A 17,469-nucleotide genomic window follows, 5' to 3' on the forward strand; every position below is an offset into this window, starting at 1 on the left:
CCCACTGTGGTCATAAAGGGATGGACATGGTCAGCAACAATACTCAGGTAGACTTCTGCACACCTTGGTTGGAACCAGTGCCTATGTGACTTCCTGTTGCCTTTCTATCATCTTGAACCAGTCTGGCCATTCTCCTCTGACCTCTGGCATCAACAAGGCATTTTGGCTCACTGGATATTTTCTCTTTTTGGGACCATCCTCTGTAAACCCTAGAGATGGTTGTGCTGAAAATCCCAGTAAATACTCAGAGCAGCCCGTCTGGCACCAACAACCATGCCACGTTCAAAGCCACTTCAATCACCTTTCTTCATCATTCTGATGCTCCGTTTGAACTTCAGCAGCTCGTCTTCAACATGTCTACATGACTAAATGCACCGGATGTGATTCAGGAGTACGTCTTTGTCAGAGTCACTGTCTATCATATCATCCATATTTAACTGTTTCCTGTCTGTCTGTCAGCCTCCACCAGGTCAACGTCTCTGTCTGAGTCATCCAGAGACAGAGACAGAGAGCGGGACAGGGACAGGGACAGAGACAGAGACAGAGACAGGAGGTAAGACACACTGCAAGAAATGTAACAGCTTAATGAGGCTGAACTGGTGTGCGTGCTCTGTAATCAATTTGTCGAGTCAGGAGAAGGAGGGAGTATTTGTGGTCAACAAGCAAGCGTGATGATTTGTGTTTACAGTAAATAAGCTTCATGTACGGAGTTTCACTGGGTCCACTATCACACACCTTCACCGTGAGTCACATTCTTAGATGTAAACATTCATAAAACCAGTCTTTAATCATCGAGTCATTTGTTTCTGTGGGTTGCCTCCTTCATGTTGAGGTCACAGCTGAGCTCCATTTCCTTTTCATAACCACCTCGGAACGCTGAGGGCTGAACCCCATGTGTGTCGCTGTCTGTTTTTCAAATGGAAACTCCCACTCAGCTGTTCGCAAAAAGTGTTGATGGAGGTTACTGCGCTGATGTCCTCCCCTTCCTCACACGCTGTTTACTAATACTGGGTGTGTTTACATGCACACCAATATTCCCCTATTACCCCAAGTTTGACAGTATCCTGAAACTGATAAGGGTCATATAAACAGCATGAACCGTGGTTATTGTGAATGTATCTTTTATTGTGACTTGCAAACGTGTCTTTTTTTTTTTTTTTTTTTTTTTTAAAAAACACTCTTTATTTTGAAGTGCAGTGAATTTTAGACACAGAGCTTTTATTTTGAAGTGCTGTTTTCTGCTGTAGAGTCAGGGAGTATGACGCTGAATGTATTAAACTGTGTGGACCTTGAACTAATGACTACGGAAAAGCCTGGACCCTGTGGCTGGACCAGTTGGGAACCAGTGGTTCTGGCGCACACCTCAAAGACTTCTGCATAGGAAAATAAAAATGTGCAAAATATGAAGTTAAATTCCTGCACACTGCCAGCAAATGGCGTATGCAAATAATTTTTTCCTATTTCCATTTTAATTTGTATTCCATATATCTAGACATGAGATGTCTTACTGACATTTTATCAATTTACCAATTGTTAGTATTTTTTTCATTATAAAATAAAAAAAAGAAAAATGAAAATAAGCAAAAGGTGAAGTTGAATTTTGGAGATTTTTATTTATTTATTTTTTATTTTTTGGGGGGCTTTTTGCCTTTAACGTACAGGACAGTGTGAAATGGGGAGACAGATAGAGTGGGGGGACGACACACAGCAAAGGGTTGCAAGCTGGAGTCGAACTCGCGACCGCTGCAGTGAGGCATGACCTCTATACATGGGGTGCCGACACTATCCACTAAATTAACGACAACCCAATTTTGAAGATTTTAATCTGGAGTAATGTTGTAGCCGTAGTCTTTTTATCGTTGGTTTATATTATTTTTTATCCATGGTGATAATTTTATTTATTCTGTTGAATTTTATTTGTTGTTTTTTAACATTTAATTGAAATTTTTATGAAAGGTTTTTCATGAAAGGTAATAATAATAATAAATAAATAAACATTTGTTGATTTTTAAAATTTTATTGAAATTTTTAGACAATTTATTTGCATTTATTATATTTTTATTCATTTATTTATTTTGTCTGTTGTTAAATTTTGTTGTGTGAGGCACTCTAGGCTGCATGTTTTTATGAAAGGTGCCATATAAATAAATATATATTTTTTGAGATTTATAGTTTCATTATAATTTGTGAATACATTACAGAACACAGCAAACATGAGATCAAGTAAACTTGCGTATCTGACAGAAAGAGGGAGGCATGAGAAAATATCTGCAGTGCAAACAGAACCTAAATAATAACAGAAAACAAACAACAAACAAACATAAATAAATAAATAATACAAGTTAAAACTGAATTCCTGCACAGTGTCAGCAAATAGAGAGTGAAAATTTCTTTTTTCTATTTTAATTTGTATTCTACATGTCTTGACATGAGTGGTTTTATTTTTCATCAGCTATTAATAATTTATTTTATCTGGCTTTCCTTTATTTGATTGGTTGTTGCGGCGTGTGGCTTTAAAATAAAGACGTTTTGTATTGTGTTGTATTTACAATAAATTATACAGTGTGCAGGAATGTAACCTTTTCTCTTATATATTCTGTTAATTAATCAGGTGACAGAATCACTGACATTTTGGATAATTACTTATAAGGGAGTTGTTTATTAAGTAAAATGGAGATTTGAATCACATTATTTTAAATTGGGCAACCTTGTGTGAAACTAAACAGTCAGTTTAAAGACATCTGTTTGGCTCTAAGTGATTTGCGATATTTAAACTCAGTGGTTTACACCGTACAGTGAAATTCTTAATTGCCAGTCTCCCTTCACACAAGACATTAATGAAATTAGAATTAAAGTAAGATTGTAAGAAAAATAAATAAAATAGCAGACGCAAGAAAATGACTTTAAAGCGCACCATGCTTCAGTTCAAAATGAGCCTTCTGCTGTTAAACAGCACGTCAATGCATGGATTTCTCTGTTGCTGACTTCCTGCTATCTGGAACTGTTGCTAGGCGACCGGAGATCACCATCCTGTCAGCGGAGCCGCTGGCCTCCACCTCCTGGTTCCCTGGAGCTTCTGGAGGATTCCCACCTCCCCCTCCTCCTGCAGCTCAGATCTGGGGACCCTCAATCCCTCCGTCCTTACAGGTGACTGTTTGTGTCGAGGTGTCACTTTGAATATGGAGTCCAGTTATTAAAGGTCTTTGTCCCTCTGCTGAGGACGTCTTGTTGTTTTAGGTTTGTTAGGTGGTTGTCTCTATGTGTCAGCCCTGTGATAGTCTGGTGTCCTGTCCAGGGTGAACCCCGCCTCTCACCCAGTGTCAGCTGGGATAGGCTCCAGCCCCCCGCGACCCCTAACAGGATAAGCGGTTGTGTGGTGTTTCATGACTGCAGGGCCCCAACCCTGCTGTCTTGTTGTGTTGCTGTGCATTAAAACATAACGAGTGAAACCCATGTGACAGCAGACGTAGAACAAAGGATCGGGTCCAAATGCCCGATCGCTCCGATAACGATCTTTGAGATTTGCATATCAGCAAATCCTCACTTTTGAGACGCTGAATCATGTTCATATTTTTTCCTGTTTGTCTCCTCAGCCACCTCCTTCCTACGAGGAGGTGATCAGGGAGAAGACACAGGAGCAGGTCCTCCTTCCTCCTCCTTCCTCCTCATCCCCATCACGTCCAGCTTCTGTAACCATCGCCACTCAGACTGAACCAGGATCAGTCCCCGACCCCCAAGACTCGCAGGGTGAGAGGAGGCTCGCTTGTGTTTTGTTTTTGTCAGTGAATATTTGAGAGTGACATTAATTTGTGTGTTTGTGTCTCAGTGAGAAGACCAGTGAGACCGCCGCGGCCGCCTCTCCCTTTCCCTCCCAGACCATCTCACGTTAATGACATCACCATCACAGCCAGCCAGTCACTCACCTCCCTTCACAGTGTGGTACCAGACACACACGGCGGCGCTCCCACACAGTGCTGTGACCTCCTCACTGAGCTTTGCTCGCCGTTGACCTCAACCTCCAGTGCTCAAACGGACACATGGGATCGGTCATTTGTTGCTGCTGACGTGGCAACTCCTCCCACCACTTCCTCTCACGTCCCGCTGGAGCGCCCCAGGCCACGCCCCCGCTCCAGGCTCAGCGCGCCGCCTGTCAGCAGCGACGTCAAAGTTCAGACTTTGGTGAAACTGCGCGACGACGGTTTGGCCACGCTAGCTGCCCAAGCAGGAACTACCACCTCGAACCAGGAAGTGAGTCAGGGGAAGTACCTTCAGGAGCTGCTCGAGGCCTTCAGCGCAGACGACTGGGGCTTCCCTGACCGCCGCAGCGACAGCAGTGGGCACAGCCAATCGGAGAGCGAGGAGGAAGAAGAGGAGGACATGGCGACCCTGAAAGCGAGGATACAAGCCTTTGAGCAGCAGCAGGTGGCTGATACGAGCTGTGGAGACGACAGAGACTTTGTGGCCACAAAGAGACCTGAACCCCGGCCACGCCCTCGTCTCCAGGGGCAACCAGCCAAATCCATTCCCCCTACTGTCGCCCCGAAACCCAAAAACTTTTCACATGCACCCAAACCCTCCAGTAAGGTGTTCTGGGAGGATGGTGAGTTGGCAGCAGACTCAGGCAGCGCTGAAACACCTGCAGATTCAAACCCTCAAACTGCGACGCAAACCCCGAAACCTGCTCCAGCTGTGGTACCCGACCCCTCCAAAACCCCTGACAAACCCTCAATATTACCAAAACCACAGTCTGCTACAGACCCCCTCCTGTCTGCCCCTGTCCCTGCCCCCAGGCCCCCTCCACCCAAACTCACCCCTGCTGTCAGTGAGTCTCCGTCCTTAGCCAACCCCAAACCTCCGCCCAGACCTCCAGTCGCCCCGAGGGCCAGCGTAGGAGCTCCACACCAGGATAAGAGCACCCCAACTCTGCCCCCGAGGCCGCATGTGGAGGTCAGCAGTGGAGCACAGACTCAGACATCAGGAAGTGAGGAGACGCAGGAGGCTGCAAAACAAACTGGTGAGTGTTTTTCTTGAAAGGTGCACTCAGTCCAAACTCGCCAAGCCTCCCATTGTTCCCATAAGACTCTCGTTTTTCTTTTCCCTCTCCTCGGTTTCGCACTTCTGTTTTCCAGGCCTGGAAATGGTTTGGAATTAACAGAGCGTTTTGGAAAACCTTTGAATGTACATTGTTTCAGCTATTGTTTAAGATATGTTCATAAAAAATCCCCCACATTATCTAACGTCACAGGAAGTACATTCCTAGTATTACGAATTTAAAATCTAGCGCTTGCTGCGCTGCGTGACCTTTCAGACATCACTAGTATCATGTGACACACAAAGATCAGGCCAGCATCATGTCATGGCATCATCGCCGAGACTGTGCACCTTCTTGGGTCACTGATCCAGGTGGACAGGAAAAGACTGACTTTAATTTATTAAGTTATCGAGAACGCTGAGGTTCAGGCGAGGCTGCAAAACAAACATTTGTTCAGCTGTGTAAAAAACAAGGTTGAATCTTGTCAGAAATCCAAACACATGTCAAGTTGCACTGACTTCAGCAGTATCTGAGGTTTTTGTCCCCCATAAAGGACACATGACGTTTAGTGAAGGGTTGATACCCAGCTGTCCTCCAGAGACCGTGAGCCTCCCGTTCCACCTCTTAGGCATCAAGGGCCCAGGGGTGTGTGGGCCAGGGAGGACAGCTGGCTGTGGATCCCTGGCGTGGGCCAAGCCTACATCCTGGCCTTCTTCCCTCTTCCTGGTACTCTGCTGCAGCACCAGGGGCATGACCCAAAAACTAACCCAACATAAAATTCTGATGCAGTGTGCGTATTATTTTATTTTCATTCATTTAAAATCACCAGATACAGGAGACAAAGGTTTTGAATCCCCCAGACCACCCACTTAGGTCTATTTTTAAGGTCTCTAGGTCGTCTGTGACCTTCACTGACCTCTGCAGGCAGATCAGAGGATCTGCAAAAACAAACTCTGCATATTATGTTCCCAATCAGAGCAGGCAGGGAAGTGGGGGTTCATTTCAGAGTAATAAAGGAGTCACTGATTATTTTCTCTCGCTCTGAACCTGCAACTGACGATGATGTTCGTTACTGATTAATCTGTAGATTATTTTCTCAATTATCTGATGAATTGTTTGGCCTTTAAGAATGTCCTAGAATGTTTCAATTTGTCCAACTAACATTTCCAAACCCTAAAATATTAAATGTCTGAAAATGACTGAAATGTGTAATTGATTATCAAAATACTTGAAAAATAATTCATTGGGTTTCCAATACCCACTATCTTTCTATATAATGACAAAAACTCTGTGTGTGTGTGTGTCTGTTCCACGTTTTTCTCCTCACTGACTTGGTCAATCCATGTGAAATTTGGCACAGTGGTAGAGGGTCATGGGAGGATGCCAATGAAGCAATATTACATCAATTGGCCAAAGGGGGGCGCTATAGCAACCCATTGAAATGTCAAACTTTGAATGGGCATATCTCATGCCCCGTATGTCGTAGAGACATGAAACTTTGCACAGAGATGCCTCTCCTCATGAGGAACACATTTGCCTCAAGAACCCATAACTTCCGCTTATATAGATTTTCCGCCATTTTGAATTTTTTGAAAAACACTTCAAATGGATCTCTTCCTAGGAAGTTTGAGCGATCTGCATGAAACTGGGTGAACATAATCTAGGGAGCAATATCTAAAGTTCCCTCTTGGCAAAAGTTGGAAAACTTCCTAAAACTGAGCTTCTATAAGGCAATGAATATTGCGGAGGGCGTGGCTCATCACATAAAGGTGTAGAACATCTCAAGGGTTTCACCCATCACCACTCAACTTTGTAGGCATATGACCACACATAATCTGAGGGGACCCCTCCATTATTGACCCCATCAAACAAAATGGGGGCGCTAGAGAGCTCATTTCTTATCTAGGCCTAACCGCCATATGGATTTTTACTAAACTTGGTAGATATGTAGAACAGGACGCCTCAAGGTGACTGGAGAAATTTAACTCTAATTGGCAACTGGGTGGCGCTATAACAACAGAAAAATGCTTCAAAATGGCTAAAATGTGACCGATCGCTGTGGCTCCCCCTGTGGACCAATGTTGGTGTTGTTTCTAATGTTTGGTATGACTAAGTCATGGTATGGTATGCTGTACATAATCACAGAAACTGTCAGTGTGTCATTCTGTCAGTCAGTCATTCTGTCTGTCCCACGTTTTTCTACTCACTGACGTGGTCAATCTATGTGAAACTGCACATAGGCATTGAGGACTGGCATAGGTAGAAGGTGACAAAGCTACCAATGGGTATAGACTAGTTTATATAAATTAAAAAAAGAGAGAAGAAAAGAGACACTAAGGTAAGTTGCAATTACAAAGTCACATTTTACTTGTCTTAATTCAGATTCTCAAAAAAAAACCCCATCATGAGTAGAGCTGAATCAGTCGGTGGATTGACAGAAAGTTATTTGACAACAGATTTTAAACTAAAATGAAACAAAACACAACTGATTCCAGCGTGTATTTACTTGGTTTCTTGGTCTTCTGTGATAGTAAACTGAGCATATTTGGGTTTTGGACAAAACAAGCAATTTGAATAAGTCACTTTGAGCTTTAGGAAATTGTCATGTTCATTTTTTGTTATTTTTTTTACATTTTATAAAAGACAATATAATCGATAAGTCAAGGAAAATAATGGTTAGCTGCAGGCCTAATCACAAGTGGATTTCAGCATGTAACATGGACAGGTTAGACGTCAAATTGATGTTAAAATACCGAGAGTAGTCTTTCCACCTGAGCCTTTTTTCTGTGAATACATGTACATTTGAACTAACATTAAGATGCATACATTGGTATTTATTTTTTGATTTCAAGAGAGTGTTTTATATTTGGGAGTATTTTCAGCAGTAACTTTGACTGTTTAAAACAGTCTATCTGAGTCAGCTGGTGAACTTCTGCACACGTGCAGAAACAGTAAAGCGGGTCATTTCACAAATATTTACAGGAGGTTTGGAGGAGGCGTGCTTCTCCATGCTTACACTGCTTATCTACCAGATAACCTGAATGTTTGTGTAGCTGCTGCTGATAAGGTATCACTACTGTGTAGCTATGATTTGCTCATTAGGAAAGAAACTGGTGATGCTGATGACTATGGTTGGACACTGTTCACATCTGAGCTGATATCAGTACCAGCTCCAGTACCTAGAGCTCAGTACAGGTACCTTTTTACAGTTTTTACTTTTTCTGTGCGAACAAAAATCTAATTTTTAAACAAGCTGCAGGGGAGACGTAGATGAAAAACAATTCTGTATATGTCTGCTCTTCCAGCAGTGACAGTAGGCTATTAGAAAATAATACAGAAAAGAGAAAAGACTGGATACCGAAACTCTCGATGCAGATCGAAATGAGAGATCGTTTTTGTTTTAACTTAATATTTGAAGCAAACTGTAAAACTATATCACTTATTTTGTTGCAATTCTATTTTCTTATCGTTTATCATTATCGTTATCACAAAAATACCCTGAAATATTGTATTTTTTCTCAGCCTACTTCCTGCCTCCTGTCTAAAGTTGAACATGGCAGTTCCACAGAGCTCCCTTGTAGGCCTCGGAGCTCCATGGCTGGCTTCCAGTCTTTGGGACGCTTCACAGCACTTCTGCCTCCTGTCTAAACCCGGCATTCCCACCCAGGCATTCCCACCCTGACCCAAACACTTACAGTAGGGCTGCATCAAATGATTAGTTCCACTGTTGATTAATCTGTCAGGCATAAAGCACAGAATGGTATTGTACATTTTTCTGTTTGATTATTTGGACTTCAGTGAGTCTGACATTAAGACTAACTTTGTGGGGTTTTCCGAAATAACAGCCTTGGTTTTGTTTTGTGTCGTGAGCTCTAGTAGATCAATATTTCAATCAAGGTTTCAAGTGTTTGAACTCATGAAGGGGAGTGGACGTTGATGACATTTGAAATCCTCTTTGCTTTTTACCGAGGCCTCTCTGACGTCAGTGTTTCTGATTGCCTCTGTGTTAAATCCTGAACAGAGTTTCATTGTACAAACCTCAGACTAAACAATGAGCAAACGCCTCAGCTCACAGAGAAGGATAAAGGAGAGACAGTGAAGAAAGTCTGATTGACGTTGGAGGAAGTGACTCTTTCTCTCTGCCTCTGACATGACAGATACCTGTTGAGTCTGCAACAGTTTCTACTGAATCTGCTGTCAGACTGTCTTATCTACCGAAACATTAAAACGGTTTTGTTTAGTCACATCTAAATCTAACTGAACCAGATAAGTCGGATATGTGATGTCGTGTGACACCACTTATATTTCTGTTTTTTTGTCTTTTTGTTGTTTCAGTGAAAGTAGGAAGTGCTCGTCCAGACATCCCGGCCAAACCAGCATCACTGACCTCACCACGCAGAGCCAGTGGTAAGAGTGTGTGTGTGTGTGTGTGTGTGAACACTAAGCTGGATGTAGCGCCAGTACAATGGGGGGTTTGAGAGCTTAGAGACACAAATCCTGCTCATTATGTAGCAGAAATATGCAATTATGCATTTGCAGCATATCACAGAGTGCTTGTGTATATTTGACCTTGTATTTGCGACATAGTGAGGACTGAAGTATGTTTCTAGCAAGGCTGCCCCCTAACAGTCGACCAAATGTGAGTCGGGAAGGCAGGGAAAAATAAGCAAACGTGTCAAAATAAATCAAAACCTATATGACTGGACCATGTGGGAATTTAATTGGACGAGTTGTGGGGAGAAAGGTCGACTAAGGCCCAATCCCAGTACCTCCCCTTGTCCACTACCCCTTAGCCCTTGGCCCTTGAAATGAAGCAACGACGGGTAGGGGTTGAAATCTTTCCCTAGGAATTGGGACACCACTCACTACATCACCACGTCGGTTACATTCACGCAAACGTAACTATTGTAAACAGGAAGCTGCGAGCCATCTGCATTTCCAACCGATTGCATTTCGCTGTATTCATCATACTTCGTTTGATGAACGACAGATGAAAGGGGACTCCTGCTAGCAAGCTAGCTAGCTAACCAGCTAACATTACGAGGCAGCATAGTTATACTAGCTGGCGTGTTATCGTAATGTGAAAAATCCGAGAACTTTGCAGAACAGGACAGATGACAGACGCCAGATAGTGCGAGCTAGCTAGCTAGCTAGCTAACAAGCAACCTGACAACGGTAACGTTAGCTATGTATGAACTTTTTTCCCCGTCTCTTGCTCGGTGGTAGCCATGGCAACGTCTACCCCTCGCTGGCAAGTCAGCATCTGAAATCCCTCGCTCCGAAGAGCTAGTTTCATACCCACTACCCCTCGTTATGCCCCCTACCCCTACACGCAAAAAGGAATTGGGACACCCCTTCCCCCTTGCGGGAACGCGCAAATCTAGGGGTAGGGCCGGGGGAGGGTATTGGGACGGGCCCTAAAGTACCAAACTGGCATGATACAGAACAATACAACCAAAGATGAATGACAACAAGAAACACACTGAGCTGTCAGTGAAAAATAAAATCCGAGAAATAAGTAGAACACAGTGCAGTGAAAGAATCAAAATATGTGTTTATGGACAGGTCAAGAAACAATTAGACTTCTTGAATTGAATATAACAATGATTTCCTTTTTAAGGAATCTTGACGACATGAACTTCGGTGTTTCAAATCTGTACACCATCATAATTACAAGTGTCTGGTCACCATGTTTCAGCAGCAAGTTTGCCCCTCACTGGAACATCTCACCTCAGTGGAGCATCGGACAATTTTTAAATTGTCGGCGAAATTGAAAACGCAATTAGCAGAAACTGAGGCAAGGGAAGGGGCTCGGAAATGCATTATGTCAGTCAGGGTCCTCACAAAGATAGCAGTAGCAGAGTGTGTGTGCAGCGGAGGGAGCGGGGTGTGTTGTTATATTATTCAATCCAAACCTTGTGAAAGAAAAATGCAGTGATTGTGTGAGGAGAAAAAAGCCTCCACTGTTCTTACTGCTGTGTGAGTTTGATGTGTGTGTGCTGCCAGCTGTACTGTACTGTCGCTGACGTGTGTATTTTGGTACATTCAGCCAAGTCGTGTGATTGGTCGATCTGACAGAGAATTCCCATTATGCAACTGTCCCGACTGCTGCATGAACTTGTAGAAACCGGGCAGCTAGTTAAGTTGTTTCACGGTGAGACAAAACGTTCCAGTCAGGATATTCAGTTGTGTCATAGTTTCAAAACCTGCCAGAGAACATTTGTATTTTATTTTTACTGCTGCAACACCCAGAGTTTCCCCTCTGGGGATCAATAAAGGTTTATTTTACCTTAAAGGGGAACTAATGTTTTTTTTCAACCTGGGCCCTATTTTCCAATCTACTTTTGTGTAAATGAGTGATAGGATGTTCAATATGTGACATTTCTCCAGTACGAAGCTAGGGCTGACCTGCCTGCAGCCAGTGAGTGCACGCTATATTAAATAATAGGGCACTCAGACAGCGTCAAGCAACATCAAAATACGTCCACTAAAAGTGCATTTTTTTCACACAGATAGGCTCGGATTGTTAGTATAATTATCTGACAACATAACGGAAAGGAGAAATGAACGTCTGTTTTTACCTTTAGCTGGATTCAGACATGTTCCTCTGCCTGTTGCTGCTCCCTCTCTCTCCTTGTCCGCTCTTCAGTTTCAATGAGCTCTGTGTCCTTGTACGTCCGTGTTCATCACATTCAAATGGCTCATCCAGATCCAGTTGGTCAAAATTGGGTAAAAATTTGGACATGTTTGTTGTGGCAAGTCAAAACACTCACTCAGAGAGTGAAAGGCTGGCTCTGAAATCTCACGTCTCACAAGATTCTTCTTCTTTGGTGTTTTACAGCAGTTGGTCTCGCAAGATTTGAGTTGTTGCAGGAAGTTACAGCTGGAGTGAGCTTACAAACGTGAGGAGTTACTCTGTTTGGAGTAGTCATAGCTGAATTTGTACCCGATTTTGACTAAGCAGCATTTGGGCAATCCTTGTAGCTGCACCCTGTAAAATGTTCCTTCCTGATCTGGATAATGATTAATGATGAAGATTGACATCTGCTCTCCACCTCCAGCTCCAAATCTGGCCCCTAAACCCACATCTCCAGATCCAAACCCATTCCCGCCCAAACCTACAGCTGCTGCCCCAGCCACGGCCCCCAAACCTTCAGGACTGGCTGTGGTTCCGATTCCAGGCCTCAAACCACCAGCTCCAACCCCAAACCCAGCTCCAGCTCCGGCTCCAGCTCCAGCTCCAGCTCCAGCTCCGGCTCCGGCCCTGAGGAAAGGCCCCGTGACCCAGACCAAACCAGAAACCTCCACCACTGCAAACCCCACCCCCTCAGACCCTCCTCTCCCTCCACGGTGAGAAAGAGATTTGTAGTAATCCAGGATAGAAATAAACCATCAACTTTAAATGACTGTCTCCTCTGTTTAAGCTTCATGTATCTATAGAGAAAAGGTAAAACAAAGAAACAATTGTCAGAGATCAGTGTGTCGCTCAGAAACATGGACCGACCCGCCATTATCTATCACCACAAACAAAACGCTGTTCGTAGCTCTATTTTCTTTCAGAGAGTTGCTTCACTTCACACCTGTTTCATGCCTTAAATCAAGAACTGTTTTTCTCTCCAGGCCTTCAAGTGTCAGGCTCCTCCCCCTGCGTCCTCCACCAATCAAATCCATCCCCGGGCGACCTCCGCCACCTTCCGTCGGCTCCACTTTACCATCCAACCCGACAGCTCCTCCTCCCTCCAGAACTAGTCCCACCCCCTCTGTTCCCCCTGCCAACCTGACCCCACCTTCACAAACCACTCCATCCCCTCCTCCTGTGTCAGTCAATCAGGTGCAGCCTCAAAAGGCACCAAAGAAAGGGCCACCTCTGCCCCCCCGTCCCAAACCTGGACACCCTCTCTACAGCAGCTACATGGTATAAACAAACAAATGCACACACACACAACATACTGTCGTAGATTTTAGCTGAAATTGTGTAATTTCTTACCTTTATCTCAGAAACAGGAAGTCCTGATCGTCCTGGATGACCCAAGCCCCTCAGAGCACCTGTCAGGTGAGGGGAGGAGTCAAACTGCTGTCATCAGCCCATTGCAGTGTCTCCTGGACCTGGACACCCAACCAGAGCCTGCTCCTGATCAGGACAGCCAATCAAAACTGTCCTTAGAGGGCCTCAGCCTATCAGACTCCCAGGTAATGGAACAGTCCTCTAAATCTAGTCTTCTAATAAAGCCTGAAAATGCCCATATTATATAATATAGATGATTATATTATGTCAGGAGGCAGGCCGCTATACCTGAGGTGTCATCTGAGTGAGTGGTAGCCTTACTCAAAAACTCCATAAAGGGCTTCGAGGTGTTGTCGGAGGATTTACCAGTGTCTCCAATCTAATCTTTTCAAGCTTGAGAAGGTTTAGGATCTCCTTAAACCAGCTGTTGTGTGAGGGTGGAAGAGTGTACTTGAACTTAAACAAGACGAGGCGCCTAGTTGATAGAGTTGTAAAAGCCGAAACGCTGTTTTGTCAATGGGAAGTTCGGTGCTGTAGGTGTGTACTTCATGTTCGCCTCAAATTATTCAGACATCACATTAAAACAAGCTGCAGCCGCTGATGATGAATGAATTAGTACAAGTTAATTTTAGCTCGTCCGCGCTGGAGACTGTCTGGGTGCTGCGCTGACTTCACAGTTGAGTTCCGTCTCTTTTGTTACGTCGACGTCATGTTTTATGACCTTTTACTGACATCTGTGAACTAATGCTGAATCGTCCACGTCCACATCGCGATGCATCTAAGAATCAAGTTTTACTCCACCCCTGATAACTAAAGTTTTGTTTTCCTCTCTCATCTAGTCCATCCTGCCTGTGCAGCCCACTGAGCAGAAAGAGCAGCCCGACCCTCCTCCTGTCAGGTCAGACTCACAACATGAAAAACTACACGCCAGACTGATCACTGAAAAACATCAGTTCTTTTTAGAAGACCAGGTGTGTCATTGTGTGTGGATTTCTTAATGTGTGTGTGTGTGTGTGTGCAGCGGCCCTCGGTGCGTCGCCTTGTTTGACTATGAGGGGGAGGAGGAGGACGAGCTCACCTTCTCCCAGGGGGACGTCATCGCCCTGCTGGAGCTCATCGGGCAAGAGTGGGGGCGGGGCCAGATCCACGGGCGAATCGGAATATTCCCCCTGAACTTTGCTGAGGTGGTGGAGCCGCCCCCGCAGCTGGCGTCGTCACCGGGGGAAAAAACAGTGCCAACAGATACCATAGTGACAGAGAGTACTGGTGAGCCACCAGGTCCTGCTCACACTGACTGATTTACTAAATCACTGATTGATTATGTTTGATGGTTAAAAATACTCTAAATCCACTGGCACAGTTTTTTTAAATGTTTAGTTTTTAATAAATGTTGCCTTTGCTTCCTACAAGGTGTTTAACTTTCCTTGCAGAGCTTTCACCCATTCTTCCTCATGTCCTCTAGAGTTGAATGTAATGGTATTTTTTTTTTGTTCTCAACAGCACCAAAGACATCACAGGACCTCGACTCCAAGGTGAGTGTGTGTGTGTGTGTGTGTGTGTGTGTGTGTGTGTGTGTGTGTGTGTAATTTATATTCATTGAAGATAAACAAGAAAAAGGGCTCACAAGTAGCAGTGTTGTGCTCGTAATAAATTACTCATTACTCATCACTCTTAAGTAATTATTTAACTTTAGTTATTACTCCCTGCCAACGTTCGTTACGCTACTCGTTTTATTATATTCCTGTTACACCACATAAAACTTGCCCAATATTCAGATGTGTGCGTCTGTGCGAGTGTCACGGTAATCACAGGTAAGTGCAGCTAAAGCTAGATCACTTGCAAATTTATTTTCTTTTTACCTGGGGGTCTTCAGTTGCCTGTAAACTGTATTTTCCCAAAGATCTGCCTGAAAGACGGAGAGTCACTCATGGAGCAACATTTCATCCACCACAAACCTTCATTGCTTCTTTGTGTCCTGCAGCTAGACACGGTTAAAATCCAGTTTGGCTGTTTAGATGGTGTAGCGCTACAGCCGACGTCTGCAGCCAAGGAGGTCTCACCTTTGGTGGGGTGTATTTCCTGGAGCGTTTCCTGGATGTGTTTTCACACTGGGAAAAGTTTTAGTCCGACGACCTGCAGAAACCACGTTCTTGTCATCTTTCCTGACAAGGAATTTTATTACTGTAAACATATTTTGCTGAATATTTATTGGTTATGTTGTTATTATTATTTTATTATTTAGTCACTTATTTTATGTTACTTCATTCCTTATCTTGTTGACTTTTAATCTGCTGTTATTTTCGCTATTGTTACCTGTAAGGTGACCTTTAGTGTTGTGAAAGGCGCCTTTAAATAAAATGTATTATTAGTATTATTATGTTATTTTTAAGACAAATATTATTGGTAATTAATATATTAGAATAGGTCTAGGAGAATTAATTATTGTACAGCTTTATACTGATGGGAAACTGCATAATTCACTTTTGTTAATTTGTGGACAAGGGGAAGCAATAAATAAGCTTGTACTTCCTCCCACTCCTTTTTGGACATGTAAATCACATCATTAAATGTTGTTTTTCAGTTTTTAAGCTTCCTTAAGTAACCTGTTGTTATGTGTCTGCTACTGTATCATTATTTTATTTATTTGCTACTTAAATGTTCGAAATAAACTGCTACTAACTAATTAAAATAATCCTGCAGCCCTACACAGTATGGTTTTTTGTACTGTAAAGTGCATTCTCTTAATAATTTTGTTTACAGTCAGATTTTTGTTTATATATTTCACTGATTATTCTATTATTGGTTGTGTTTTTTGTCTGAATCTGTGGATGTGTGTGTGCGCAGGTGAAGGAGTGGGCCGAGGCTCTGTTTGACTTCCCCGGGCAGACTGCAGAGGATCTTTCCTTCCACAAGGGGGCACTCATCGAGGTGATGGAGCACATCGACGCTGAGTGGAGGAGAGGAAGACTGGAAGGGAGGGAGGGGATCTACCCTGCTGCCTTCACACAGCCCTGCCAGGGTAAAACACACACACTGAAATACATCAGAGAAAAATACCTAATCAAGTCCTTTACTGAAAGTTCAAATACCACACTGTGAAAGTACTCTAGTATCAAGAAAATGTAGTTGAAGTATCAAAAGTAAAAGTAAAAATGCCCTCTGTGAGGGGAGTCAGGTTAATTTCCAGGGCTGGTACCTGTGGTTATTCCACAGGCTAGTTAATAACATGTCGGGCAGGAAATCCAAAGTGTGGGATCATTTTGAGAAGGTGAAGGACGAACCCAAGGTGATATGTAAACTCATCTTCATTGGTCGACTACAAACATGACGTATCATGTGAAACATGGAAGTAGCTACATGCCCATTAGCCCACAGCGTCATTAACAGGCGGCTCGCTCAGTGTGTGACGTGCACTTGTAGATAAAATATAGGCCTATATTAATGAAGGTTCATTAGTACGGTTTTGTATTTCTCTGTAATGTAGCACAGTGTTAACAATGTTACTGATACTATTCTTTCTCACACCTTCAACTCAAACCACCAAAATATATCATTTAATCATTACATTCATATCAGAAACATGCAGGAGACTAGTCCACTGATGGACCATAATGACGACTATTGACTAGGAAAATTCTTTGTCGGGGGCAGCCCTAAATGTTTTACTTGTGCTGTGATGCATGAGTGTGTGTGTGTGTGTGGTCACTGAGGTCGCTTACCATAACTTCCTCTTCCTGTTTCCAGCTAAGCCAATCCAACTCCAGCAGTCGGAGGTTAAAGCAGTGGCCAAGTTTGACTTTGCAGCAGAGAGCGAGGATGAGCTCACGTTAAAGGTGCCTATGTGTGTCTGTGTGTGTGTGATGAGGAAGTTTTAGTTGGTATTCTCTGCACAGATTAGATGTAAGTTTATGTCAGATCTTTATTTTTATGTCGGCTGATAAATTTAATGTAATAACTGTTAGTTTGTCAGTGAAGACAAAAAAAAAAACAGTTTAAGATTGTTTCATTCCCTCATATTCTTCCTTTCCCATCTTTATTCAACAATTACTGCACACACAACATATTGTATACATACATTTTGATTAACTAAACTTAAAGGGACACACATCGGAGTGGTTGGAGGCAGTATGTTTTTTGGGTTGTGCATTTGTCCGTCCTGTTCTGGTGAACGCGATATCTCAAGAACACCTTGAGGGACAAGCGTCTACTTGGACTCAACAGTGAATTGATTAGAAATGGTGGTCGAGTGTCACTCTTACCTTCCATCCATCTCGTTTTCTTTAACACGTCATTTCAAGAAGGCCTGTAGAGAATTTCTTAAAATTTGGCACAAACGTCCACTTTGACTCAACGATGAACTGATTAGAATTTGGTGGTCAAAGGTCACTGTGACCTTGCGTCTGTCTCATTCTTGTGAACATGATATCTGAAG

At 43.4% G+C, this 17,469-nt stretch overlaps 1 protein-coding gene across 2 annotated transcripts in view; it reads left to right on the plus strand.

Annotated features, from left to right (window-relative positions):
- The window catches only part of LOC125884154 (SH3 domain-containing protein 19-like), a 44,789-nt gene that overhangs the window by 21,501 nt on the left and 5,819 nt on the right, over nt 1-17,469 (plus strand). The window contains exons 4-16 of one of the 2 annotated variants that reach the window (XM_049568968.1): nt 460-553; nt 3,012-3,147; nt 3,594-3,747; nt 3,827-5,014; nt 9,368-9,439; nt 12,094-12,382; nt 12,653-12,947; nt 13,031-13,222; nt 13,877-13,935; nt 14,059-14,315; nt 14,538-14,569; nt 15,882-16,056; nt 16,782-16,870. In XM_049568968.1, coding sequence (XP_049424925.1) covers nt 460-553; nt 3,012-3,147; nt 3,594-3,747; nt 3,827-5,014; nt 9,368-9,439; nt 12,094-12,382; nt 12,653-12,947; nt 13,031-13,222; nt 13,877-13,935; nt 14,059-14,315; nt 14,538-14,569; nt 15,882-16,056; nt 16,782-16,870 — 3,032 coding nt within the window. The remainder of the gene's footprint in view (nt 1-459; nt 554-3,011; nt 3,148-3,593; nt 3,748-3,826; nt 5,015-9,367; nt 9,440-12,093; nt 12,383-12,652; nt 12,948-13,030; nt 13,223-13,876; nt 13,936-14,058; nt 14,316-14,537; nt 14,570-15,881; nt 16,057-16,781; nt 16,871-17,469) is intronic. The other variant, XM_049568970.1, reaches the window with a different exon arrangement.

The sequence above is a fragment of the Epinephelus fuscoguttatus genome, linkage group LG23 (assembly GCF_011397635.1).
Source record: "Epinephelus fuscoguttatus linkage group LG23, E.fuscoguttatus.final_Chr_v1".
Classification (NCBI taxonomy): domain Eukaryota; kingdom Metazoa; phylum Chordata; class Actinopteri; order Perciformes; family Serranidae; genus Epinephelus; species Epinephelus fuscoguttatus.